This window comes from Equus quagga, chromosome 13 (genome assembly GCF_021613505.1).
Source record: "Equus quagga isolate Etosha38 chromosome 13, UCLA_HA_Equagga_1.0, whole genome shotgun sequence".
NCBI lineage: Eukaryota > Metazoa > Chordata > Mammalia > Perissodactyla > Equidae > Equus > Equus quagga.
The window spans coordinates 39,795,959-39,822,318 of record NC_060279.1 but is presented as its reverse complement, the minus strand read 5'-3'; the positions used below and the strand labels follow the sequence as shown (position 1 = coordinate 39,822,318).

The 26,360-nt window shown below is 47.1% G+C and overlaps 1 protein-coding gene and 1 long non-coding RNA gene across 3 annotated transcripts; one reads left to right on the top strand and one right to left on the bottom strand.

The window, feature by feature from the left end:
- Positions 1–691: 691 nt before the first annotated feature.
- On the top strand, positions 692–5,170 carry LOC124250644 (uncharacterized). Of its 2 annotated transcripts, none has more exons than XR_006891590.1 (3): positions 692–832; positions 994–1,163; positions 2,060–5,170. It is a non-coding gene; the product is annotated as an uncharacterized LOC124250644 (long non-coding RNA). The 2 variants fall into 2 exon arrangements; XR_006891591.1 differs by having other exon boundaries at positions 693–832; positions 2,979–5,170.
- Positions 5,171–21,161: 15,991 nt separating this feature from the next.
- Positions 21,162–24,404, bottom strand: S100A7 (S100 calcium binding protein A7). The gene is made up of 3 exons (XM_046682554.1): positions 24,299–24,404; positions 22,517–22,674; positions 21,162–21,390 (listed from the first exon to the last, which is right to left on the bottom strand). The coding sequence occupies exons 2-3, from the start codon at positions 22,655–22,657 to the stop codon at positions 21,226–21,228; spliced, it is 306 nt and encodes a 101-aa protein (XP_046538510.1). The 5' UTR covers positions 22,658–22,674; positions 24,299–24,404; the 3' UTR covers positions 21,162–21,225.
- Positions 24,405–26,360: the final 1,956 nt, after the last annotated feature.

The window sequence follows — 26,360 nt, the reverse complement described above, 5'->3', positions numbered from 1 at the left end:
TTACTTAAAATCTTGTTAAATCTCATTTTCTGCTTCCTAACAAGGAGACAACATGGATGGTAAAGATTAAGGAGGAAGGCCAGTACAGCAAGTACTTTTTCTTCTTCTTCTTCGGCCCTGAGCTAACATCTGTTACCAATCTTCCTTTGTTTGCTTGAAAAGATTGTTGCTGAGGTCACATCTCTGCCAGTCTTCCTCTTTTTTATATGTGGGACAGCATGGCTTGACGAGTGGTGCATAGACCCGTCCCCGGGATCCAAACCTACGAATCCCGGCTGCCAAAGCAGAATGTGCAAACTTAACCACTACGCCACCGGGCCGGCCCCACAGCAGGCATCTTGACGCCTGCCACACTCCAGGGCTCGGTAAGCAGTGGTGGTAGTTACTGTTAGCTATCAGAACAAATTTGTAGAAGGACTGGGTGAACGAATAAACACAGACCGTGCTGCCTTCCAGAGCCCCAAATCCCATCCTCTTCAGGTCCAGAAACCCAGTTTTCTCTAGCCCCTTCCCTGTCATGGGAATGATGTTGTGACACATCCCACTGGGCTCCCAGCCCCAGATCCAGTTTGGGACAGGAGAAGGCGCTAGGTGAGGTCTCTGGGGAGGTGCCAGACCTGGTGGCCTGGATTGTACCAGGAAATGCTGAACACAGCCTCCTTGGTGTGTCCCACCCACCTGGATGGGGCAATGCTCCAGGAGGCAGACAGCAAACATGGCCCCAGGGCTCCCAGCCCCTGGGAGAGCCAGGCTGAGCCTTATAAAGGGACCGATCCTGGCCCAGGTGCACATCTCCCGCATCCTTCTCCTCAGTGACGCCTCCTCAGCTCTGGTAAGTCTGCATCTGCCTCTTTGCCTTTTCTTGGGGTGAGCTCAGGGCCCAGCCTGCCCTGCTGCTTGCAGGAGCGGCAAAGGCAGCTATGGGAGAGGACACTGGAGCCTGGGGCCAGTCACAGCTCTGCCGCCAATGGGGCCGTATGACCTTCTCCCCAGCCTGAGATCCTCATCCGTACAAGATGACCGGACCAAACCTTCCTGTTGCTGCTTTCAGCTCCTCTGCGACAACTGCTGTGGAAACGGCCCCAGTGGCAGCTGGGGACACCACCCTCCCTCTCCTCCTTGTCATCTCTCCTCACTGCATTCACCTGCCTGTCAGGCCCTGGGTTGGTAGAGACTCAACCTCACCCCAACCTTGGGGGAGTGTGGGTGTCCTGCCAAAGCCTTGAAGGTTTCTCTAACCTCAGTCCTGGTACCGTCCCCCCCACCCCCCGCCCTGCCCTGGTGAGGTGACCTGCCCGCACCTGGGTAAGGCACTGATCAACCAAAGCTCTTCCACCTCCACTCTGGCCAGGGGAGTGTCCAGTGACCATCTGGGCACAGGGCTCCGCTCTGGTCTTTGCCAAAGTTGACACAAGGCCTTGGGTGGCTCCTCTCAGTGACACAGAGCAGGGATCTTTCTCCCACATTGGGAGGCAATGGTGATTGTATTAGATGCCCACATGTGTGAACCAAGGTCATTGCCCGGGTGCTTTGGAAAGTCTGGGATGTGAGGGCTGCACTGTCCAATTTCTCAGGCTTGGAGGCCAGTCCGGCCCAGACCTCTGACTGTTGGCAGGAGAACCTGCTTTGGGAAGTCAGATCTTATCTTTATTAAAACGTGGTCAAGTCTCGGAGATCCAGAGAGCAGGGAGGTACAAAGGGCACATAATCCCCAATAACAGTCAGTCCCAAGGACCCCATCTCCCCTATTCCACCCAACAGTCGAAGAACCAGGGCAGGTATTTCTGTTCATTTTAAGTCCGAGGCCAACTCTGGTCCCCAGTCTCTCTTTCTCATTCCCAGGGATGGTGCAGGAAGACCTCCTCCGGGGCTCAGGACAGGGCTGGGTCTCTCTGCTCACACTCACGCTCACACTGAATCCGAGGGGAAGAGGTTAAAAAACCTTCCCTGGGCTAGAAGAAGAGAAAAAAACTTTGAGATAAGCTTTGCTAACTGCCACTGTGCATATTCAGCGTAATCAACTGTTCAAAATTAACCAGGTCTCTGTGTCCCTCCTTAGTACATGAGAGAGCTGTCTTTCCCAGGACGTCAAGGTCCTGGCATCAAGATTCTGCCTCACAAGGCCAAGCAGACTGAAGATGAAACCTAACGAGAAAAGTCCAGACAGTTAAGGAAAAAGAAATTCAGTCTTCAAAGCCAAATACACTGATGAGAAGGAGCCAACCAGCATGGCCACAAGCTCCACCCCCGCCCCCCACCTAAAACCCCAGATGAAAAACCCCTACCCGCTTTTTAAGGGGAAGCCAGCGATTCTTAAGGCACTAGCTGCTGCTTTGCTCCCTCTGCCTGAAAAAGAAGGTGCAGCTGTTTTTCCCTCTCATCCAGGACTCTTCTTGTTATTTGGGTTGGCACCAGGTTCAGAGACCGAACTTTCGGTTACAACACCTAGAGCCTTCACAGTCCATCACGTGCAGAGCTTGCTCTATGGTCATGGTGGACCCCCTGGGGTCTTGCTCCTGAAGCAGCCCAGGTGTCAGAACCAGACCAGCAATGACCCTGCTCTGCCCCCGTGACTCTAACCCTGACGTTGAAGCTGGAAGAAATGGATTTGATGCTGTTTAAAGCATGTCATTGTCACAATGCTGCGCTTGGCTCCAGTCCCATCTCAGGCTTCAGTCCTTCCCAGGGTGTCTGATTCCTACCCTCTCTGCTTCTGCATCCTGTGGTCCTGCCCACAGTGGACGTCTGTGTCCTTCTCCATCTCCTCTGGACCCTGACCTGCATGGGCGCACATCCCGGACTTGGTCCCACCCTCCTCACTTTGAGCAACTCATCTCACACCATGGGGAAACACAAGTGTCTTCTGCTCTTCTTAGTCTTCTCCTCACTCGCTCCTCAGTCCCCATTCCATCTTCCCAATTTGGAGACCCTCACCTGGGGGGAAGGACAATAAAGTTCATTGTCTTTCTTCTTGGCAGCTTTTTTGAAAGCCAAGATGAGTGACACTCAAGCTGAGAAGTCTATGATTGCCATAATCGAGCTGTTTCACAAATACACCAGACATGATGACGCAATTGACAAGCCAGGCCTGTTGAAGATGCTGAAGGAGAATTTCCCCAACTTCCTTGCTGCCTGTATGAGTTGGAGTCTGGCTTCTTATTGTTGCTTGAGCCCTGGCATGACTGAGGACACATTTTTTGTTGTGTGACCTTGGACAAGTCACTCTCATTCTCTGATCCTCAAGATTTTCATCTGCAAAAGGGCATAGTAGAACTTCATATCCTGGATTATCATCAGGGTATAAAGAGATGTATGTGGCACAGTGTGAAGATGTATGGATATAAACAGTAGTTATTAGGTGGTCAAGAAAACACTACAACTAGAGGGCAGCAAACAGGTCCCCTCCTGTCACACTCCCTCCAGGAGACTCAAGCCCATTTGTTCAGGGCCTGCCTCTAGAGGCTCCCATTAATGTCCCGGAAATTTGAGGGAAGGCAACAGAAATGCCATCAATGATAGAAATTGCTGGCTCTCCCGCAAGATAGGGACCCTCCATGGAGCCACAAATTGGGGTCGGCATTCACCTCTATCCCCAGTCCTCCATCCAGACTGTGTCTCCTGCTGCTCTCATCAGCACCCACTCCTTGAGACTCATGTCATCTGGCCACATCACCCCCTACCCTCCTACTCACGGTCTCCTACTAACCTCTTAATCAGGCAAACATTGTTCTTGCAGGAATCAGGCAACTGTCTCCAAATTCCCTTTCTCATAGGGTTAGTTATTTGTCCATGTGGATGACTCGTCCACTCCCTACTTACACCTTTCCTTGAGCACCTCAATTCCCAGACTATCACCTCCTCTCCACTCAGGCCTCACCACATTCTGCACCTTGTCATCATTTGAGACATGTCTGAAATTTCCACCTCCTACATCCCACTCTCTGGCCACTATTGTGTGTTCCCTCCTCCTCTCCTTGTCTTTCCACCTGTTCTTCAAACTCAGGAAGATCTGCCTTCCCTGGGCCTGTTCATTTCTCTCGAATCTGAAGCCCCTGCTCCATCTCTGTGCAGCCTGCACTCCAGAATTCAACACAGCAATTGCCCCATACCTACTGTCAACTCTGGGCCTACTTTCCTTTGGGCCACACCATCCCTGCAACCCTCCAATCCTGGACCAACCCCTCCGTTTGTCTTCTCTCCTCCTGCACCACAACTGCTCTCACTATGGGGAAACATCATGGCAGGGCTCCCAAGAGCTGGTGTCTGACTCCCTCTCTGCCCAGCCTTCCCTGGACCCCTCCTAGGAACCTAGCTCCTGGTGTTCCAGATATCGCAACTCCTACCCCAACACACCTTATTGTTGCCTGCCTCAATGTCAATTTTCTAACCTCTTCCTCTGCCAGAAATGTCTTTCAATGTCTCGTCTGCCTGGTTAAAATCATATTTCACTACTGAATGTAAATATCAACTTCTCTTTAGTGATTATTTTTGGATGTGAACCCCCAACCTTTCCCCCAAAGAAATGTCCTCTGTCTCCTTTGTGCCTCCCCTCACCCTGAACCTACTTTTATTATAGCGATCACATCACGTCATTTTCCCCCATGTCTGTATTCCATGCAGACTTTGAGTTTATGGAGGGAAAGAACAGTTACTTTCGCATCATTGATCCCTAGCACCTAGCAGTGTCCAGGTGTCACTGGCCATGGACTCTGACTTATTCCTCTTGTCTTGTCTGACCTATTTCTCTCATCTTATCTGACTTACCTCTTTGTTTCACTGAAAATTGCAGATGTTCTTTTCTCTAACTCCCTGATGTTGTTTGTTTCAGCCACATTCCAGGAAGAACAAAAACACCAACCACCTTGAACTAGTCTAGACCACACTATAGGACTAACATGTGCACAGAATAACCAAGCAGCACCCTAGAGTAACCTTTGCTTCATTTCAATGCTACAATCACCCACCCAGGAGGCGCTTAAGCTTTATTAACATAACGTGTGATATACGTGAAAACATGATCTCAAACTACACCTGCACAAGCTTATACCCACCTCTACGTGTGATGACAAAACTTCCCTCTTGAATATTCGTTCCCTACCCCAAATAAAGGCTCCTCTTTCCTTTTGCTTGGGGAGCCATGGCTTTGAGAAATTATTCCCTGTGATCTCCTTCTTTGAAGCAAATAAATTTTACTTTGTGTGACAACTATTTCTGGTGACGTCTCTGATTTTAATTCACCAGAAGCAGACTCACTTTGATCTGGTAATACAGGCACATAATAAGTACTCTAATATCATTTTTCATTAAAATATATTTATCCAGATTCTGGTCCATCCCATTCCATATTAACAGCAATGCAAAATCTAAAAACTTCCAGTCCCAGAGGTTGACTGTGAAGCTTAGGAAAAGACCCTGGAATCTGGAGCCAGGCTAAAAAGACTAATGTAAACCACTATATAGCTTCTGGTGGGACTCTAACCATGATCTCCCAAATGAGAGGTTTTAAAATCTAAATTAATGCAGTTCAAGTGCACCAACTGATTTCTATGGAAATCACATGTAAGAGCATGAGAGCTCTTATCTCATTAATCCAACAAGGAAACTTAAGGAAATTTATAGAGAACCCGCAATTAGTATTCAGGTTGCTTTATGTGCATCTAATAGTATTACCTCTAATCTGCTATTATTCTCTAATGTGCAGACACAATATTTTGCTTATCCATTCCCCTCAGATACCCTCTTCCCATATTGCTTCCAACTCCCTGCCACCACAAACGATGTGAGAATGAACATCACTATGTTGTTCCCTTATGGATCTGTATGAAAATTCCTCAGAATATATAGTGTAGTGGAATACCCAGGACACGGGTTACATGTGCTCTTAATGTGACTAATTCCTCCTTACCAGCAGTACCGAGAGTCCCTATAGCTCTTCATTACTCCAATGTGTCTGCTTCTAATTATGGTAGATTTTTGTAGCAGATCAGTTATCTCACTAACACGTATAGAAAGGCTGAAGCAAATTCAAAAAATAATCTGATTATAGGCATCAGAAATCTTCCAAAGCAACCAGGACTTGAAGGTCCAGGATGCTTAAGAGAAGGAAATCTCAATGAATGAGCTCAACATTCTAAGCTGCTTCTCTTGAGGAATTTATAAAATCTGAAGTAGTTTAGGCAAATGTGTTATCAAGACAATCAGAAAGTCACTTCCAAGAGACAAAGATTATCTGAGATTTCAATAATCTCTCAAGGCTGGAGAAAGACAAAGTAGAGTTCAGGACTTCCAAGAAGGACCAAAATTCTAGATAAAAGAGAGGCAAAGAATATTGAGCCTCTGGGCCAAGCTGCTCTTTCCCCTGGAGGCCTGCACTTCCTCATGAGCAGTACAGCCCAACACCTCGAGCCAAGCAGAAAATTTCTGCTAAGAGACTGAGAAGCCAAGAAGAGCTATTAAAAGATAAAAATTGCAGCTCAGAGGATTCAGAATAGAGGTACTCTCTTAAACATCCCAGGATTTCAGTTAAAAGCCCTAAAGGGTTACTCCTGAGAGTAAGTATATAGATAAGAAATATACCAAACTTTACAAAGTCTAAAAATCAGGCTTGAATCAACTCTATCCCTCATTGGATTTAAATGATCTGCTACTCCAGTTGCCTTCCATAAATTAAAGAAAATTCTCTGGAAGGAGATAAAATCCTCCATATCCTCTAAAATATTTCACCCATAATATTCAGGGTTCAATCAAAAAATTCCAGTTATACCAAAAGAGAAGGCCAAGAGAAAAAGTAGGCAATGGAAAGAAACCCATAGGTGATCTAGTTATTGGACACTCACATTAAAAATAGCTGTGATTAACTCCCCAGTAAGTGCACACAGCCTCATCACAGGAAGACCATTGGTCCAGTGACTGTGCCCAGGAAGAGGCAACGTTCCACTGCCACAACAAGCAAAGGACAAATCAAAGTCTCTGCTTGGAGAGCTAGCATAAGCATTTCAGATGCAAAGGGAAACACACATGTGAAGCTTAACTTTTTAATAAAAATATTTTCTTGAAAAAAATTGTGATTTATCTATCAGAGAAAATAAATAACAAAATGGAGAATTTCACCAGAGAACTGGAACTATAAAAAATAAGACTCTAGCAGAAATTCCAGAATTGAACTATTATAACTGGAATTAAGGATGCTTAACAGTAGATTAATCACAGCGAAGAGAGAATAGATGGTCTGGAAGAAAGATCAGTAGAAAATAACCATATTAAATCATGGAGAGAAAAAGGACAGAAAATACATAAAAGCATGCAAGACACGTGAGATGGGATAGAAAAGTCTCACATATAGGTAATTGTAGTGCCAGTACAAGAGACAAAAGAGGATACGGCAAAAACAATATTTGAAGAGATAATGGCTCCGAATTTTCCCAAAATGATGAAAGAAGTAGATTCAAGTAGCATTATGAATCCCAAGCAGGATAAATTCAAAGAAAACCACACTTAAGCATATCACGGTAAAATTGCTGAAAACCAAAGAGAAAGAGAAAATGTTGAGGCAGACAGAATGAGGGGGAAGGGACACCTTACCTTCAAAGAGACAGCAACAAGACTTACAGCCTGCCTTGGCAAAGGAAGTGATGAAAGCCAGAAGACAACAGGACAATGTCTTAAAAGTGCTGAAACAGAATATGGCGAAGAATACTTTACCCAGTAAAAAATATCCTTTTAACGTGAAGACAAAATAAAGACATTTCCAGGAATATCCTCAATCTGTATTTAAAAGTTCAACAGGCAAAAGAAATATGATCCCAGACGTAGCATAGAAATGAAGAAGTTGAAGAAATACAGTGGAAAGAGTAAATGTGTGACTTACAGTTCCCAAAGTCTCTTGGATTCACAGTTGCTGGACAGGCTACTCCCGTAAACAGCTGACACCCCGAATCCAGACACCTGACCCCGAACAGTCTGTTTACTCCTCCTCTGACAAAGTGGCTCTAATTCTTGCCCTATGAAGGGAGAAAGCACAGAGAGTCAGGATCTTTCCCCTGGAATACCCATCCACAGCATAGCCAACAAAATATCCTACTCCTAAGCTGCCTCGCCACAGGAAAAATGGGGAGAATCACGGAACCTATGCCTTCTCTTCTTGCTGGCCCTTAGTTTACAAACTTCCCCCAATAAAACCTGTTCTTTAACACATGGTGTGATTATGTAGAACTGTCCAGAGTACATAACAGATGGAGCCTGAAAAGGAAATTATCTTACACAACATGGAGTATGAAGACAAAATCATAGTTGAGACACTGACAAGGATTTTGGTCTAAGCAACTGAAAGTTTGGAGTTGCCGTTAAATTAGATAGGAAAGATGATAGGAGAAACAGATTTGAAATAGACTCTTAAGTTTGATAAACTTATTACAAACTTAAATAGAGATGTCAAATAAGCAGTTGGATATACAAGTCTGAAGTTCAAGGAGAAGTTCTGACTAAAAATATAATTTGAGGAGACATCAAATAACATTAAGTATCATTAAATAACAACAGCATACAGCTGTTATTTAAAACCATGTGAATAAGTAAAAATCCCAAGAGATTGGATGCTGATAGAGAAGAAAAGAAGTTCAAGAACTGAGATCTGTGGCATTCCAACATTAAACCCACAAAGTGGACCAAGAGGGAGTGGTCAGTGAGCTAAGAGGAAAACCAGAGTATGTTCTAGAAACCAAGTCAAGAAAGTATATCAAGGAGGAAGAAATGATCAACTGATTCATCCTGCTTATAGATGAGGTGAGATAAGGTGTAAGAATTGAAAATGGATATAGCAATGAAAGGTCTTTGGTGATTTTTACAAGAACAATTTCAATGGCGTGATAGGGCAAAATTCTGATTTGAGGGATATTGAGAGAAAAGAGAGCAAGAATAATTCAGAGGGAGTGAAAATAAGTTTTTCAAGGAATTTTACTATAAAGGAAAACAGAGAATTGAGAAAATAGCAGAGGAGAGTGGAGTCAAGATAGAGTTTTTTAAGATGGGAGAAAAAAACATATGTTTATATACTTACGGGAAATACGTAGGAAGGAGAAAAAAGTGATGATGCCTGAGAAAAAGGGGAGAATTTCTTTAGTGAGCGTTTCAAAAGATGAGAAGGAATGGGATCTAGTACAAAGTGGAGGAGTTGGCCTTTGCTAGGAGCATAAAGAGTTCACAGAAGCCAGAAGGAAGGCAAAGTATACGGCCCACGGTAGTGAGAAGTAGGTATATGGGTAATGAGAATATATAGACATTCTCTTATGTATGCTTTTATTTTCTCAGGAAAAGATGAAAGTAAGCATGGGAAGAAATAGGATAAATATGAAGAAAGGGAAAAATAATGAAATCCTTACCTAGAAAAGTGAAAGAATGATTGGACTCAGAAATGTCATGCAATTAGTGAGGAATATTAAGTCTCACCTAAGATTAGTGATCATACAGGGGCCAGCCCCATGGCCAAGTGATTAAATTCACACACTCCACGTCTGTGGCCCAGGGTTTCACTGGTTCAGATCCTGGGTGCAGACATGGCACTGCTCATCAGGCCATGCTGAGGTGGGGCCCCACAGAGCAGAGCCAGAAGGACCTACAACTAGAATATACAACTAGGTACTGAGGGGCTTTGGGGAGAAGAAGAAAAGAAAAGGAAGATTGGCAACAGACGTTAGTGCAGGTGCCAATCCTAAAAAAAAAAGATTAGTGATCATGAATTTGGAGTGTCATAAGCCAGCAAGGTAAGTCTGTTTTTCTCCAGACATGTTCACCTGCACAAGTGTGTAAGTGTGGAACAAGCAAAGAGTTGGATTTAACCAGTGTTGGCAATGAACGTTAATGGCTGATAAACTGAAAAAGAAAAAGACAACCAGACATTATGTACTCTTGGTGGAAGTAGACAACCCTACTTATGAAGTAATTTGATTAAAAAAATTTGAACCCTGAACATGTTTAAGGCTGTAGAGCTACCTACCAATTTACAAGGTGAAAAGGAGGATTGAGGAACATGTTAATTGACACTACAGGGATGCAATCATGAAATTCAGACTGTGGGAAATTCTATATGACAAATGACTCAGTTTCTTCCACAAAAAAAAAAAAAAAATGAAAGGAAAAGAAAAGAAGAAATGGAGAAGGAATCCACAGATTAAAAGTCTTAAGAATAGCTATGTTCATTGCAGCATTGTTTACAATAGCCAAGATATGGAAACAATCTAAATGTCCATCAGTGGATGAATGGCTAAAGAAGATATGGCATATAAGCACAATGGAATACTACTCACCCATAAAGAAGAATGAAATCTTGTCATTTGCAATGACATGGGTGGATTCTGAGGGTATTATACTAAGCGAAATAGGTCAGCCAGAGAAAGTCAAACATTGTATGATTTCACTCACATGTGGAATCTAAAAGAAAACAAAATAAAACAAAAACAAACTCCTAGAAGCAGAGAACAGATTGATGGTTACAGAGGGGAATGGGGTTGGGGAGTGGGTCAAATGTGTGAAAGGGGCCAACTGGATGGTGATGGATGCTGACTAGACTTATGGTGGTCACTTTATAGTGTATACAGATGTTGAATTATAAAGCTGTACACCTGAAATTTATACAATAAAAAAATATTTTAGAATTTAATTTAATTTTTTTAAAAAGTCTTAAGAGCCGTAATTAACCAGCTGCAATGTATGTATCTTATTTGATCCCAATTCAAACAAACTTTGTAAAAAAAAAAGAAAAATCCTAGGTAGACTTACTGTGGTGACCATTTCGCAATGTATACAAATGTTGAATCACTATGTTCTACACCAGAAACTAATATAATACTGTAATATACACTATATCACAATAAAAAAAAATGCTAAGATAATTAGGGAAATGTGAACACCAGCTGGATAATTCACGATATTAAAGAACAAGATTAATGTTTTTTAGAGGTGGCAATAGAATTGTGGTTGTGGGTTTTTCAGTTGTCCTTATCTTTTAGAAATAGAAACTGAGAGAGCTACTGATGAAATGATACGAGGTCTTGAATTTGCTCCAAAATAATGAGGCTGAGAGTGGGTGGGGACGTAAATGGAACAGGCCAAGTATTGACCATTGTTGAAGTGGGCACTGGCTACGTGGGGGTTCGTCATACTATTTTCTCTATTTTTTAACGTGTTTGAAAAATTCCTTAACAAATTAAAAGAAAAAAGAGAGTGAAATAAAGACATTTTCAGATAGACAAAAGCTGAGGTAGGTTGTTCCCACCAGAAACTTCAAAAGCAGATACTGAAAGAAAAAGAAAAATTACCCTAGAAGGAAGATCTGAAATGTAAAAAGGAATGATAATGAAAATAGCAGATAAGTGGGTAACTGTAGCCAAATATTTGTGTAAATTTATAATAATTTCTAATTAGAGGAGGTAATAAAAAAGAGAATTAAAAGGCTGGGAAAATGGTAGCATAGAAGCTAGAAGGAGAGTCTCTAAATTTAATGGAAATTCTTTACATGGTTCAGGAGAAGAGGAGAGATAGTGATTAGATCTAGTCTAGCTTCTATTATATGCAAGTTAAAATTTTAAAGATAATCACTAAAATTTTGTGTGTGTGTGTGTGTGTGTTTCCAAAGCTATAAAAGAAGGAGAAATGGAATGAAAAAATAGCAAAGTAGCTAATCAAGAATCAACTATTTTGCCAACATCGTGACCAATGAGAAAGAGGAAAATAGCACCCGTGACCAGATCAATGGAGGTGACAGTTACTGTGGAGACCTCTGCACTGGGTCTGGCCTGGCTTATTTCTGACCCTCAGAACAGGGCTTCTGGCCATGGGACTGACTGTGTACATCTGTGGCAACTGCAGCTACACTGGAGAGAAACTCAGGAAAGTTGATCTTCTCATCCTGATTCTTGTCTTCCTTCTTAAAAAACTCTTCTAAGATATCTGGGCTCTTTCTTTCCTGTGGGGAGAAGAGATCAAATAAAGGAAAATTAGGTTACAATCTAGGCCTGGACGAGGAGGGAGAAGAAAGGAGAGGATGGAGAGGCTAAGGGAAAGCAAGCATGGGATGAGGATGGGATGGGAAGAGGGTGGCACTTGGGTGGCTGTGATGGATAGGGGTGGGGAACTCTGGCCCTGGGCTTTTTGGTTGGTAACTTTTTGGCTCAGATGAGAGCATACACAGGAGACCCAAAAGTTCTGAGGCAGGGGTCTTTGAATGCCCAATATTCATTTTCCGTGGCCTGACGTCCTTTGGACCCCACTCTCAAAACTACCTTCGCTATCATCATTCCTGTAAAAATTCACTGATTCTGAACCCCTGCTCTTTTGCTTGAACACCTGCCCTCTAGGTGATTTCACCTGTTGAACTATTTGTGCTGAGGAGTTTAGTGTGTGCTAATGGTTTAATGGTGAAGCTGGATAACACAGTGAGTGAGAACCAAAAACTCTATAGAGTTTTAGGGCTGCATTTTTTTCACTTGGCGCTGTGGTTTCTCTTGCGTTGCTTGTACTCCCAGGGGTGTTTGAAGAGAAGCTACCAGAAGCAGTAGTTGACCCTAAAGAGGTGAATCTTAAGGGGAAAATTTTGCCCAGACAGAAGAGATACTTTAGGCCAAGAGACATTTCTCTGACCCACAAATCACCATAGATTGCTGACTATCTAATACAATTATTAACGTCTCTATCCCTCTTTCCATTTTACAAAGAGTTTTCACATCCATCCCCTCATTTAAATGCTCACAACAACCCTAAAAGATAGGTGCTATTGTCTCCATTTTACACTTAAGGCAACTAAGGCTCCATGAGTAGGTGATTGTGAATATATTTACAATAACATAATAAGGAAATGTCATCGCTGCGCAGGAAACTGGCTCATCTAACCCCCATCCTGGATGCTGTCTACTACACCCCTTGGAGTCAAGGAGTAGGCCCTACAGGAGGCCGGAGAGAAGCGGGAAATGCTTGGCAGTCCAACTATATCAGAGCCTCTCAGTGAGCTGGAATTCTCGGGCAAAGAGGGTTATGGGTCCTGCTCACTCCTGCTCCACTCCCTGCCCAGCCCCCATTAGGTCCCTACTCACACAGGCCAACAGGAAGGTGGGGAAACTCTCCTTCCTCATATTCTCCAAGCCAGATTTCAGATCCAAGGCATCTGAATCTCAGGTGTGTTTGTGAAATAGGTTGAGCAACGCCATCAACATCTTCTCAGCTTCTCTGTTACTCATCTTTGTTTTCCAATAAGCTGCAGAAAAGAAAGATGATCACCTGGCTTTTCCTTCCAGTGCTTGAGACCATGGGGAACAGGGATGAGAGGAAATGGGCCAGGCTGGGGATGCGTGAGGGACAGGGTTCATGGAGAGATGAGAGAGCTGGGCTGAGATGCAGCAGAATGACCTGGGGGTTTCTTTGGTCCGGGTGAAATTCAGAGAAAGGAATAAAGGCTTGAGGAGAGGGTGGGGAAAGTTCTGGGGATTGTGAGGCCCAGGGCAGGATGTGTGGGCAGAAGACAGAAGTGGGTGGGCTGTGAAGAGTAGAAATATGAAGCAGTAGAGTCTGATGGACCCTGAATTCAAGGAGCTGGGAAAGATGCGAGTCAGCCTGCAGGTCTGTTAGCCCTGGAATCAGGGGCGAGACTCCCAGTCAAAACATTACCAAGAAGAAAGTCGTGAAAACCCCCCTCATTTCCCCAGAGCTCTGTGTTCTCCAACATAATATGAAGAACCCAAGCAGTGCCCAACAGTGTGGAGCTGCCACAAGCCAACAGTCACCTCCCGAGGGGAAAAGGCCTTATTCCCTGGAATCTCCCAGATCTCTGGGCTCAGGTCTGCTCGTGACGCTTCCAGGAAGGAAAAACTCAGTCAATCCTCCACATTTATGATATTCACTTGCTCCCAATCCTGGGACCCCCATTTTTCTGAAGACATTCTGTGGCCCAGCCAAAGGAACCCTCTGGAGTCCTGTTGGATTGAGGCTGCTTGTCAGCAAGGCCATGGGATGTAAGTGGAACCCAGAGGGTAATGGGGCATGTGCTCCTGGGACTTGTAGGCTGGACTGTCCTTTTCTGACTTCTAGACGGAGTGAGGCCAGATTAATGGTGAATGCGGGTCCCAGGGCTGAGACAAAGGGAATATTATAAGCATGTGGAGATTGGCTGTGAGGCCCCCTGGTGCCTCTCTGAGCATCTTGAAGAGACCTGAGCCCAAAAAGCTGGGGGATACCACAAACTACAGAGCAAGTAGGACTAAGGGCTGCAGTGGGTAAAGATGGATCTGGAAATCCTAGACTGGGGGCTGTCCTCAGTTGCCACGAAGACGTTATCCCTGGTAGTTCTTCTGTGAATCTCTCTGGATGTCACAGAGCCACCTAAAGTCAGAGCAGAAAGGACATGGGAAATTATCTAGTCCAGCCTCTCAGTGCCCAGAGGAGGTTGCTGAGGCCTGGAGAGAGAAGAGGAGTGACTCTCCCTGACTCCCAGTGCAGGGGTGTTTGCCTGGGGTGCGCAGGGAGCAAAGCTGGGGCGTCGTGCCTTAAACCTGGGAGACGCAAAGAGGCAGACCCTGAGGAAGAGGCACAGGGGAGGGGACAGGGAGCTGTGTATCCAGGTGGAGAGCAGTCCCTTTCCTGTGCTCAGATCTGGGCTTCTTCCTTCAGCTGCTCATGTGACACTGCTCTGGATGGCACTCACACCCAGGACTCTGCCCAACCCAGGCCCCACTCAGAGTCCTATGGGGCTGGGCTGGCAGGTGGGTGACAGAGGGAAGGCAAGAGAGCTGCTGAGCCCCAGGAAATAGAGCATTGGGGGATTTGCAGATTAAATCAGATTCTCTGATTATGCATCCAATGAGTCATTGGACTAACTTTCATTTGTTCTCAGTAACATAACATCTGCTGCCATAAGAGACAGGTTACTACATACCAGATGGTGTGCTAAGAGCTTTCAATCTATTGTCTCATTTAATCTTCAGAAAAACCCTGCCGGTGGGTATCATTGCCCCAGTTTACAAATGTGAAACTGTAGAACTGAGGGCTTACATAAATTTCTCAAGTACACTCGTAGTAAACGGCAAAGCCAGAACTTGAACCCAAGTCCTATTGACTGAAACCTGGCTTCTAGCACTCTACTGAAATCCTGAGTCTCTGTCCAGGTCTGGGCTGAGCGAGTGGGGTCCCCCCAGGGCCTTCCCAGCAGGAGCCCACCATCTGGGACAGATGCTCTGCACACAGATGTGTGACCAGGAGAGTGACAGCAGAGCGGCCAGGGCTCTGACACAATCACAGCCCGGGGACCTCCGTCCTGGCTGCCCTGCAGACTCTGGGGCCCAGGCAGTGGGAGTGGCCTCTGTGGTCTCCGGAGCTCTGGTTCTCACCCTCCTGTTGGTCAACAGGCCCTTCCACAAGGGATGGCTGCAGAGAAGCAGTTGTGCTTCCGGAGGAAAACCACTTTCACTGGAAACAACTCGCCGGATCCCCCCTGAAGACCCAGACAGGAGCAACTGGGATATTTACCTCATTTTACAGCTGAAGGAACAAGAGAGACAGGATGGCTTAGCTAAAGTCACAGAGCTGCGGTTGGGCAGACTCAGGGTCGGGCCCAGGAATGCCAACTCCCGATGAGCATCCTTGCTGCCTGGGCTCAGAGTCCCACAGGGTTCTGGAGAATGTTAGCAGAGATGTTGTCATCTCCAGCTGGAACTCAGAGGCCAGGACAGCAGCCTGCTGACTCACTTCACTCTTTGCCTGCTCTGTGCTCCCAATCATCTCCCATGGGGCCAGGGAGCCTGGGTTGTTCAGTCAGCACCCACCCGGGCACCCTGGTACTCCTCAGGGCTGCTTTTCATGCCTCCTTTGAATAGGGCCCATCCCTGGGGCCCTTTATATTCTCCTTGAACCGCTCCTCCCAGCTCTCAGGATCTGTCTGGAGCACCAGGGGCCCCCTTGATGTCAGGGCTTCCTGGCTCTGCTCTTCTTTCAACTGCCCCCTAACACACACACACACACACGCACGCATGCGTTCACGCATATATACACATGCACTGAATAAATCTACACTTTCTTCCTTGGAAACATCTCTGCGTCCTCTGCACAGTCTCCCATCCACCCTCCTCCAGTCAGGCCTTCCTGCTGCAGTGTTTTCAAATGATTTTATTCCAAGATATTTTCTGCAAACAAAACTGGATGCGGGAGCCAGAGGTAGCAAACTGTGAAAAGCAGAGGTGCTTCGGGAAGGGATAGAAATGGGGCCATCGGCCACAGCCCAGAATTCCCTCCAAAGCATTCCTGGTTAAAAGCACAGATTTCAGCCCCAGGATACCGTATAACTTATTATCTCTGTGCCTCAGTGTCCTCATCAGTAAAAGGGGATGACAGTAATAGTAGGTACCTCAGGGTTGTTGTGAAGATTAAAGGAGTTAATTTATATAAAGCACTTTGGAGAGTGGTTGGCAGGTGGTATCTGCTATCTGTGTTTGCTATTATTATTCTGTTTGTATTCAAGAAAGTGGGCTGAATGGTGTATTACTTTTGCTACCTTTCCCAGGACAGGTGGGGTAGAAGGTACCCGGAACTTCATTTCATCCCTAGCAGACAGGGCGGAACCCCCTTGCCTGTCCCAGAATTGCAGGGTTTCCTAACCTCACCTGAGAGCCCCAGAAGGAAGCTAAGCAGCAGGCTGCAGCCGGTTGGAGCTTCGCATCATGAAGAGGGATTTGAGGATTTTCCTCTCTATTGTGCTACCCAGGCTGTGGCTCCATTAGTTATTCAGTAGCGCTGAGGCCATTTTGGAAGAATCAACCAGCCCCACCCACAATCTAATCATCGACAGTCTCCAAGGGTGACGCCCAGGAACCTACATTTTAACAAGCTCTCTAGGTGAATTTATGCAGGGGAGAAAAGCAATCTGAGAGCCAGTGGTCTCGATGATGAGCTTTCTGAGGGAGGGACCAGGCTCCGTCAGGGCCTAATTCAGCACCAACTGCACTCGGGGCCCCCTACACCAGAGGCTGTAAAGGCTGCAATGAGGAGAAAAGTGCCAGCCGTCTCCAAGAAGGAAGTAGACACACAGCTGGACAGTCCTCAAGGGTATCTCCAGCCTCGTCTCTGCCTCTCCCCTCTGTCACACTGAAATCCTATGGTCTCCTGATCACCTTACTCTCTATGACGCCATGGATTTGCCCACACTGGCCTCTGCCCCTGAAATTCCCATCCCCCTCTTCTCTATTTAGAAAAGTCTTACTCATTCTTTAAGAGACAACTCAAAACTCACCTCCACAATGAAGTCCCCCTGACTCACTGCTAGAGTTTTCACTTGGTGTGGAGATTTCCTCTGTAATTGTCTACACACGTTTAAGCAGTTAGCTGCCCAGGAGTTAAGATTTATGCTTATCTGTATTTGAAACATCAGCACCAGGAGCCATGCCCAGTATGAAATGGGCACCCACGCTGTGCTTCTGTGGAATGCAAGAGCATGTGATGAGATGGAGCACTTAGGGGTCCTGTGCCAGCCCAGGAGTTTGGAATGCTGAATTCTAGTCTGGGTGACCCAGAGTAAGACTCTTACCTCCCTCAGTACGGTTGTCTCATCTGCTAAAGGGAGAAGAACTCACTGTACAGAATGTTCATGAGATTCACAAGAGATAATACGGGCAACGGTGCTATATAAATGTAAGGAAATGGCAGTATTGCGAGAATTGGAGCCACTGGGGTAGATTAGAGCCAGGTCAGGCGAGCAGCAAATTGGAACCAGCAAAAGAGAGCCCGCTAAGCTACACTAACGCAGCAGGTACAGTGAACTGAGAATCAGGCAACTTGCTCTTAACAAACTCTGTGGCCTGTAGAAGGTACACACCAAGCCCTGATTCTTCATCGAAAAAATGGTATTAAATCCTGTTTCAAGAAAGAGTGTTCCCATATCAGCAACTGACCTTTATCTAGCTTTGATTCCACTCCCCTTGATCCAGCACCCTCAGGGTCCTCTCTCAGGCATACTTTCCTGGCTTCTCCTGCATTCTATATAGGCAAGTGTTGACCATAGGAGATGCTGATACAGAACTGAATGTCCTGGTTAAAAAAGAGATGACAAGATGCTGGACTAGCAGTGACCAGGTGATAACACTTAACCATCAGAAGCAGGTGGTGTAGTGCCATAATGAGCAGTGAGATCAGACTGGCCACCAGGGAGCATGGCCCACACGGATCTATGGAGTTGGCTAATACAACATGGTGTTCCTAGGAATAAGATAGATGGGCATCTATGTAATAAAAAATTTAGTCTTGCCCAAAGAGAGGTCGGCCTCTGCCCTGGATTTCTGGAGGTAATCTCTACACCCTTGAGATAGGATGCCTGATAAGAGTGTCCTTGTTTACCCGTGGGCTTTGGACCTTTCCAGAAAGTCTAATAATGTGATTTGTTGTGGAGGCTTTGAGTCACGTGGTATCAGCTTGACCTCTGGGCGGGTAGAGACTGCCATCAGCCACACAGGCAGTCAACCATGGGTTCCCCATAAAAAGTCTGGACACTAAGACTTGGGTGAGTTTCCTTGGTTGGCAAAGTGAATTGTTGCACATCACTGCCAGGAGAGCAGCTCTGCCCATGACACCACTGGGAGAGGACCGCTGGAAGCTGCACACTTGGAACTTCCCTGAACTCTGCCCCATGTGTCTCTTCCTATTTGGCTGATTTTAATTTATATCCTTTCCCTGTGATAAACCATACCCATGAGTATAACAGCTCTCAGTAAGTTCTATGAGTCCTTCCAGTGAATTATCAAAGTTCAAGGTGGTCTCAGAGACCCACAAACTTGTAGCTGGTGTCAGAAGTGAGAGCAGTCTTGTGGATTGTGCTCCCCCTAACTCTGAAGCAGCCAACAAGGGTATTGCTAAATATATATAATCAAAAGAAACCAAGAATAGATAAGCCGAAAGCTAAGATCCCCCTCCCCACCCCCCACCATGGAAAGATACTATCCCTTGCAAGTTTTCCACACCTGAGCCAGAAGCCAGAATCCATCAACTGAAAGAGAGACCTGGTCCCATAAAGAATGACCCTGTAACACCACAGCACGTGTATGTAGTAGTGATTCCCCCAGCCTTTTCCCAAAGGAACCTATGACCCTCTACTTCTGCCTGCCCATTTAGGACTCCCTGTGCCAGTACTCTAGTAGGCAAAAAAGGCATAACTTTACTGGAAGGACAATTGGTCCTCATCACCATGTACGATTGCTGCTACAGAACGGGGGCAGGGAAGAATATTTTTGGCACTCAGATGACCCACTGGGGTATCTATTGTTACTCTTATGTCTGGTCTTAAATTACATGGTAAATACAGCAACCAAGGCATGGGAACCAGGAGCCCACATGCCTCAGGAATGATGGTCTGGGTCACCCCACCAGGCAAGCCACCCAGACCAGCAGAAGTGCTAGCCATTGGGAGAGAAATCTAGAAAGGACGGTAGAGGAGGAAGATGATGAGTGTCAGCTGTGACCTCAATAACAACCGCAGCAGTGAGAGCTATAGTAGCGCACTAACCCTCCTCTCATAAACTGCCCCAGAAATCATAGCTGACTAGAACTGGAGAAGCTGTTGCCGTCTGGAATGATCTTGACATGAAAACCAAATAGATCTGAGTGGGTACAGGTGTGGACTGGAGTAGACATGGTGATACCCCCACCCAAATCCCTGTTACCTAGGCAGTGTGCCCATCACCCAGCTCCTATCAGTGTTGGCTGCTAATAGGTCACAGCTGCACTCTTCTCCCAAGAACTGTTCTGGCTGCAAAAGAGCCTCTAGGCCCAGGAATGCCTAGAAGGCAATGCCTCCCCCTAGGTGGGGCCTGTAGCCAGCGACTAACTGAGACAGGGCTACAAAAGGTGGGCCTCTTTGCCTCAAGGTGGGACAACTCCATGGATCCATTCATGCTCCAGAGCTCCCCAGGGAGTCAGACCGATGCTAAACTGAACCTGAGCTCACTGGATAGTCTAGCTTCTTCCCCTGTCCTATGCTGTTTCCCTCACTCCCTGTCAAGTTTCACCTGACAGCACCGCCTCAATAAACCACTTGCACAAGAATCCCCATCTTAATCTCAACTCCCAGGAAATCTGGTCTAAGACTGTGAACGTATTCCACATATGTCTCCTGGTAAGATAGAAGGGGTGAATGTAGGCCACACATCCAGTGCCCTGTGTATCAGAAGAGTGTGAGAATCTAACAAGAAAGGAAGGTGATCTTATGGCAGCATGACATGAGCCTCAAGGATGGGGGAAGTTTATAGAAGTGTGAGGAATAGTGGGGAAATGGTCTGAAAATGGCACTGGCAATGGAGATGAGTGCTGACTCTGCCCTCTAGTCTGAAGGATTTGGAGAGATTAACACTGGGAAGAATTAGCAACTCTCAGTAGAAACGACGCAAGAAACTGGGCATCTGGGGGAGAAGGGGCAGCCATTGCATCGTTTTTATTTCTGCATCCTCATTTCCTAGCGCAGTACCTAGCTCAGAAATGAGCATCATGAACTGTGTGCTCCCTGTCCCTTCATCTGGTGCATAAATGTTAGCCTCTATTCATTAATGACTACCCCAAAAGTGTTGACCTGAATCAACTAGACTTGTCGCCAGTTTCATGTGTGCTGTGAGGACCACCCCCACTAGAAGGGACCAACTCATTTGCCTTTGTATCCTCAGTGCCCAGCTGGTTGTGTGGCACGTAGCAAACCATATTTGAGAGCAAGACAACAGTGTCTGCTCACATTGACCCAAACATGCAGACGTAGGAGCAAGGACACAGCTGCAGAGCCCAGGCCACAGCACAGAGGTCTAGTGCTCAGGTCACTGCTGCCCATCCCACTCAGGAAAGTAGTCTAGAGCACAAGTGCCCATCTGGCCCCTGGCAAGACCCCAAGAGAGAGTTCCAGTTTGCACCCTACAAAGGCTCACCAAGCTGCATAAAACACCTGGCTCTAGATGCAGGGAGCACAGGAGAATCTCCAGGTCCAATAGAAAGGGGTGATAGAACCAGGTGGCAGGGCGCTGGAGGGAGCACCCTGGGAATAGAATAGAAGTCTGGAGAGGACTTCTGCATCTAGTGGAGAATCTACAAAGCAGTTAGCTGACAATTGTCTATTCTGTCTAAGATACACACAGCCAAAGAAAAGGAAGAAGTAATGGAAGTTTTTGGTGAGAAAAGACACTTTATTGTTTCTTGCGGTCTCTGGAGACCTCTGGCTGAATTAGCTCACTGGTCTCCTTCAGAACAGGCTGGTGCTCCATGGCTCTGTTTGTGGTAGTCTGTGGCTATGTCCCCCAGCAAAGAGAGAAACTCGGAAAAGTCAATCTTCTTGTCTCTATTCTTGTCCTTCTTCTCAAAGACATTGGCCAAGTAATCTGTGCCCTTTTTGTCCTGTGGGGAGAAAAGCATTCAAACAAGAAAAATCTAATTACACCTGAGATTTGGGCTGGGAGAAAGAGGAAAAGAGGCCTCCTGAAGTCGGGACATGGGAAGGGGGTACATGGAGAGGAGTATGAGGAAGCAGAGTAGAAATCGTAGGGCTGTTGCCTGGAGGTTTCTCAGTTGAATGGCCCATGGTGGGCAACACCAGGATACTGAGCAGTCTGTGCCAGGAACCACACTGGTAAGGGAGTGAAGGGGCTTTCAGTAGCCCCAGACCCACTCACCACCCCTGTTTATGGGCAGTCTCCATTCTTCCCCAGGGCCCAGCACAGGCTGACCATAGTTTCCTTATAGTTCTACTCTCCTCCCATTTGACTTCTTTCCCATCCAAATTCATGAGTTCTGGGTTCCCTTTCCTCAGGGCCCAGCTCTCTGTTACATTTTGCTAATAAATTCCATGCATTCTAATAGTAAAATAAAACCCATCCTAGGAATAAGCTTTGCTGAATGTAAACAATTAGTCTCATGTCATCAATATTATGATTTCCCTTGAGCTCCATCCTGGTGAGGCTCCACTTGAATGCAGAGGAATGAGTCTACTGGAGAGAGGAGTTATGTCAGGCAGGAGGACCCACATACTGCCCCTGAAATCACAACACCTCATTAATCATCTATTGGGAACACTTATATGTATATCACATGTTGCTATTTTTGAAGTGTTTCCACTTACTTATTCTCATTTATTCACACGTTAGCCCAGAAAGGAAAATTCTATTATACCCTCTTCAGAGGGGAAGGGAGAGAAAATCAGAGTGTGGGTGACTTGTCCAGAAGCACCCTCAGGGAAGCCCAGGGGCAGAAGAGGAGCTCAGGGCTGCTGACTCCAGACTCGTTCTGCTGCATGTTCTGTCTCCCCAAAGGGCTGGCCCTGCCTGGGGCTGGGAGGGAGTGATCAGTGAGGCAGAACCGGGCTCAGAAACACCCAATACAAATAGTGAATTCATCTCCCTGACAAGAGTCCTCAGATATGTCAGAACCCATGAGACATATGGGTAGGTTCTGGCCCACCCACCACAGCCCCTTCCACACATATTAAAGCCTCTCCCTGCTCCAGACAAACCAGACCCCAACTCACACAGGCAGCAAGGAAGTTGGGGAAATTGTCCTGCAGCATCTTCAACAGGCCTGGCTTGTCAATCATGTCATCACGTCCGGTGTATTTGTGAAACAGCTCGATTATGCCAATCACAGACGCCTCAGCTTCAGTTTTGCTCATCTTGGCTTTCAAAAAACCTGCCAGGAAGAAAGACAATGAACTTTATTATCCTTCCCCCCACGTAAGGGTCTCCAAATTAGGAAGATGGGGTGAGGACTGAGGAGCGAGTAAGGACAAGGCTAAGAGGAGCCCAAGAAACTTGTGTTTCTCCATGGTGTGGGATGAGTTGCTCAAAATGAGGAGGGTGGGACCAAGTCCGGGATGTGGGCCCATGCAGGTCAGGGTCCAGAGGAGATGGAGAAGGACACAGATGTCCACTGTGGGCAGGACCACAGGATGCAGAAGCAGAGAGGGTAGGAATCAGCCACCCTGGAAAGGAATGAAGCCTGAGATGGGACTGGAGCCAAGCGCAGCATTGTGACAATGACACGCTTCAAACAGCATCAAATCCATCTCTTCCAGCTTCAACATCAGGGTTAGAGTCACAGGGGCAGAGCAGGGTCATTGCTGAATTGATTCTGATCCCTGGGCTACTTCAGGAGCAAGACCCCCCAGGGGGCCCACCATGACCATAGAGCAATCTCTGTGTGAAACAGGCTGTGGTGGCTTCAGGCATGAGTGTGAGCGTGAGTGTGAACAGAGAGACCCAGCCCTGTCCTGAGCCCCGGAGGAGGTCTTCCTGCACCATCCCTGGGAATGAGAAAGAGAGACTGGGGACCAGAGTTGGCCTCGGACTTAAAATGAACAGAAATACCTGCCCTGGTTCTTCGACTGTTGGGTGGAATAGGGGAGATGGGGTCCTTGGGACTGACTGTTATTGGGGATTATGTGCCCTTTGTACCTCCCTGCTCTCTGGATCTCCGAGATTTGACCACGTTTTAATAAAGATAAGATCTGACTTCCCAAAGCAGGTTCTCCTGCCAACAGTCAGAGGTCTGGGCCGGACTGGCCTCCAAGCCTGAGAAATTGGACAGTGCAGCCCTCACATCCCAGACTTTCCAAAGCACCCGGGCAATGACCTTGGTTCACACATGTGGGCATCTAATACAATCACCATTGCCTCCCAATGTGGGAGAAAGATCCCTGCTCTGTGTCACTGAGAGGAGCCACCCAAGGCCTTGTGTCAACTTTGGCAAAGACCAGAGCGGAGCCCTGTGCCCAGATGGTCACTGGACACTCCCCTGGCCAGAGTGGAGGTGGAAGAGCTTTGGTTGGTCGGTGCCTTACCCAGGTGCGGGCAGGTCACCTCACCAGGGCAGGGCGGGGGGGTGGGGGGGACGGTACCAGGACTGAGGTTAGAGAAACCTTCAAGGCTTTGGCAGGACACCCACACTCCCCCAAGGTTGGGGTGAGGTTGCGTCTCTACCAACCCAGGGCCTGACAGGCAGGTGAATGCAGTGAGGAGAGATGACAAGGAGGAGAGGGAGGGTGGTGTCCCCAGCTGCCACTGGGGCCGTTTCCACAGCAGTTGTCGCAGAGGAGCTGAAAGCAGCAACAGGAAGGTTTGGTCCGGTCATCTTGTACGGATGAGGATCTCAGGCTGGGGAGAAGGTCATACGGCCCCATTGGCGGCAGAGCTGTGACTGGCCCCAGGCTCCAGTGTCCTCTCCCATAGCTGCCTTTGCCGCTCCTGCAAGCAGCAGGGCAGGCTGGGCCCTGAGCTCACCCCAAGAAAAGGCAAAGAGGCAGATGCAGACTTACCAGAGCTGAGGAGGCGTCACTGAGGAGAAGGATGCGGGAGATGTGCACCTGGGCCAGGATCGGTCCCTTTATAAGGCTCAGCCTGGCTCTCCCAGGGGCTGGGAGCCCTGGGGCCATGTTTGCTGTCTGCCTCCTGGAGCATTACCCTACTCAGGTAGGTGGGACACACCAAGGAGGGTGTGTTCAGCATTTCCTGGTACAATCCAGGCCACCAGGTCTGGCACCTCCCCAGAGACCTCACCTAGCACCTACTTCTGTCCCAAACTGGATCTGGGGCTGGGAGCCCAGTGGGATGTGTCATAACATCATTCCCATGACAGGGAAGGGGCTAGAGAAAACTGGGTTTCTGGACCTGAAGAGGATGGGATTTGGGGCTCTGGAAGGCAGCACGGTCTGTGTTTATTCGTTCACCCAGTCCTTCTACAAATTTGTTCTGATAGCTAACAGTAACTACCACCACTGCTTACCGAGCCCTGGAGTGTGGCAGGCGTCAAGATGCCTGCTGTGGGGCCGGCCCGGTGGCGTAGTGGTTAAGTTTGCACATTCTGCTTTGGCAGCCGGGATTCGTAGGTTTGGATCCCGGGGACGGGTCTATGCACCACTCGTCAAGCCATGCTGTCCCACATACAAAAAAGAGGAAGACTGGCAGAGATGTGACCTCAGCAACAATCTTTTCAAGCAAACAAAGGAAGATTGGTAACAGATGTTAGCTCAGGGCCGAAGAAGAAGAAGAAAAAGTACTTGCTGTACTGGCCTTCCTCCTTAATCTTTACCATCCATGTTGTCTCCTTGTTAGGAAGCAGAAAATGAGATTTAACAAGATTTTAAGTAAACTGAGATTATACAGCTAGTAGACAGCAAAGTCAGGATCTGATTCTGGAAAAGCCTGATTCAAAACCTTCTCCTCATCCCTCAGCTAAACCTCTAGGGTCACATGAAGACCTGACTTCGGGGAACTCAAAGTCCACGGGTGGGAGGCAGGGTCACCTCACTGCCATCTTCACATCGTATTCTCTGGAGCCCCTGGGAGGGAGACAGGTGTCATGACCCACACAATCAAGGGAACACAGAGAGGGTAGTGGGCTCAGCATGTCACCTGCTGTGAGAGGAGACATGGAGTCAGAACCCTGAGTCCTGACTATAACCCCACACTCTTGAACTTCACTTGGCAGCCCCAGGGGGCGCCTGGGACCATCAGGGGCCTGCTGTCCGGGTTCATGACCTAGAACCTAGTGGTGGTAACTGCCACAGAATGAATCTGTAGGCAGGGGATTGGGCAAAGTTCCCTCCCAGCCCCACGACTCGGACTTCCTATAATTTGTCAATGACCTTCCTACTTCATCCATGTAAATCAGTCAGCCTCAGAGCCGGTGGCAATGCCCCAGGCTGTGCTGTGCCCCAACCTGCTGCAGAAAGGCTGGTCCAGGCGTGGAAAACAGGAGCCTGGAGGTCAGGCTGAGGCCTGGGGTCCTCTGGGGAACTGCCCTGGTGACTCTCCTAGAAGTTCTTGTTCCTGCTCTCTGCTCCCTTAGAACTTCCTGCCATGGAATGAGGGAACCGATTCAGGCCTTGGATACCCCTGGGACCAGCCCCACCCCTGAGCCTGGGTCGGGCCCTCCCACTGCACTGGGCCTCCATGCTCCAGGCTGGCCTCCCCGTCCCCATTTATGTCCACATTTCCAGTGCCAGACCTCTCTAAGTCGCTCGTTTAATCCATTCTCACCCCTACTAAAAAGCCTCCAGTGAAGGATACACAAGAAACTTGGACGGGAGGCTGTCTTTGGGCAGGAGAACTGAGACTTAATTCCCACTTAAGCCCTGTTATAGCTTTTGACTTAAAATTAGTTTTTAATTATTATATTTAAATTTTCTCTTTTGTTCAGTTCTCAGCCTCAGGTTCAAAAGCTGAGTTATTCATAATCCTCAGCTCCCAGAATTTAAATATCCCAGATCTGTTGCAAGTTCCCTCTCTTGATTTATTTATTCATTTATTTTCCTCTAATCTCCACTCCTATTTTACTCCCCCCAAAAAGCAATATAATGGTTTCTTTTTACTTGCCTG

Bases quoted from the DNA above. Each gene is read 5' to 3' on its own strand.
- S100A7 (XM_046682554.1), bottom strand. From the start codon at position 22,657: ATGAGCAAAACTGAAGCTGAGGCGTCTGTGATTGGCATAATCGAGCTG. The intron at 21,391-22,516 runs GTGAGTTGGGGT...TTCTCCCCACAG, and splicing joins CCAACTTCCTTGCTGCCTGT to GACAAAAAGGGCACAGATTA.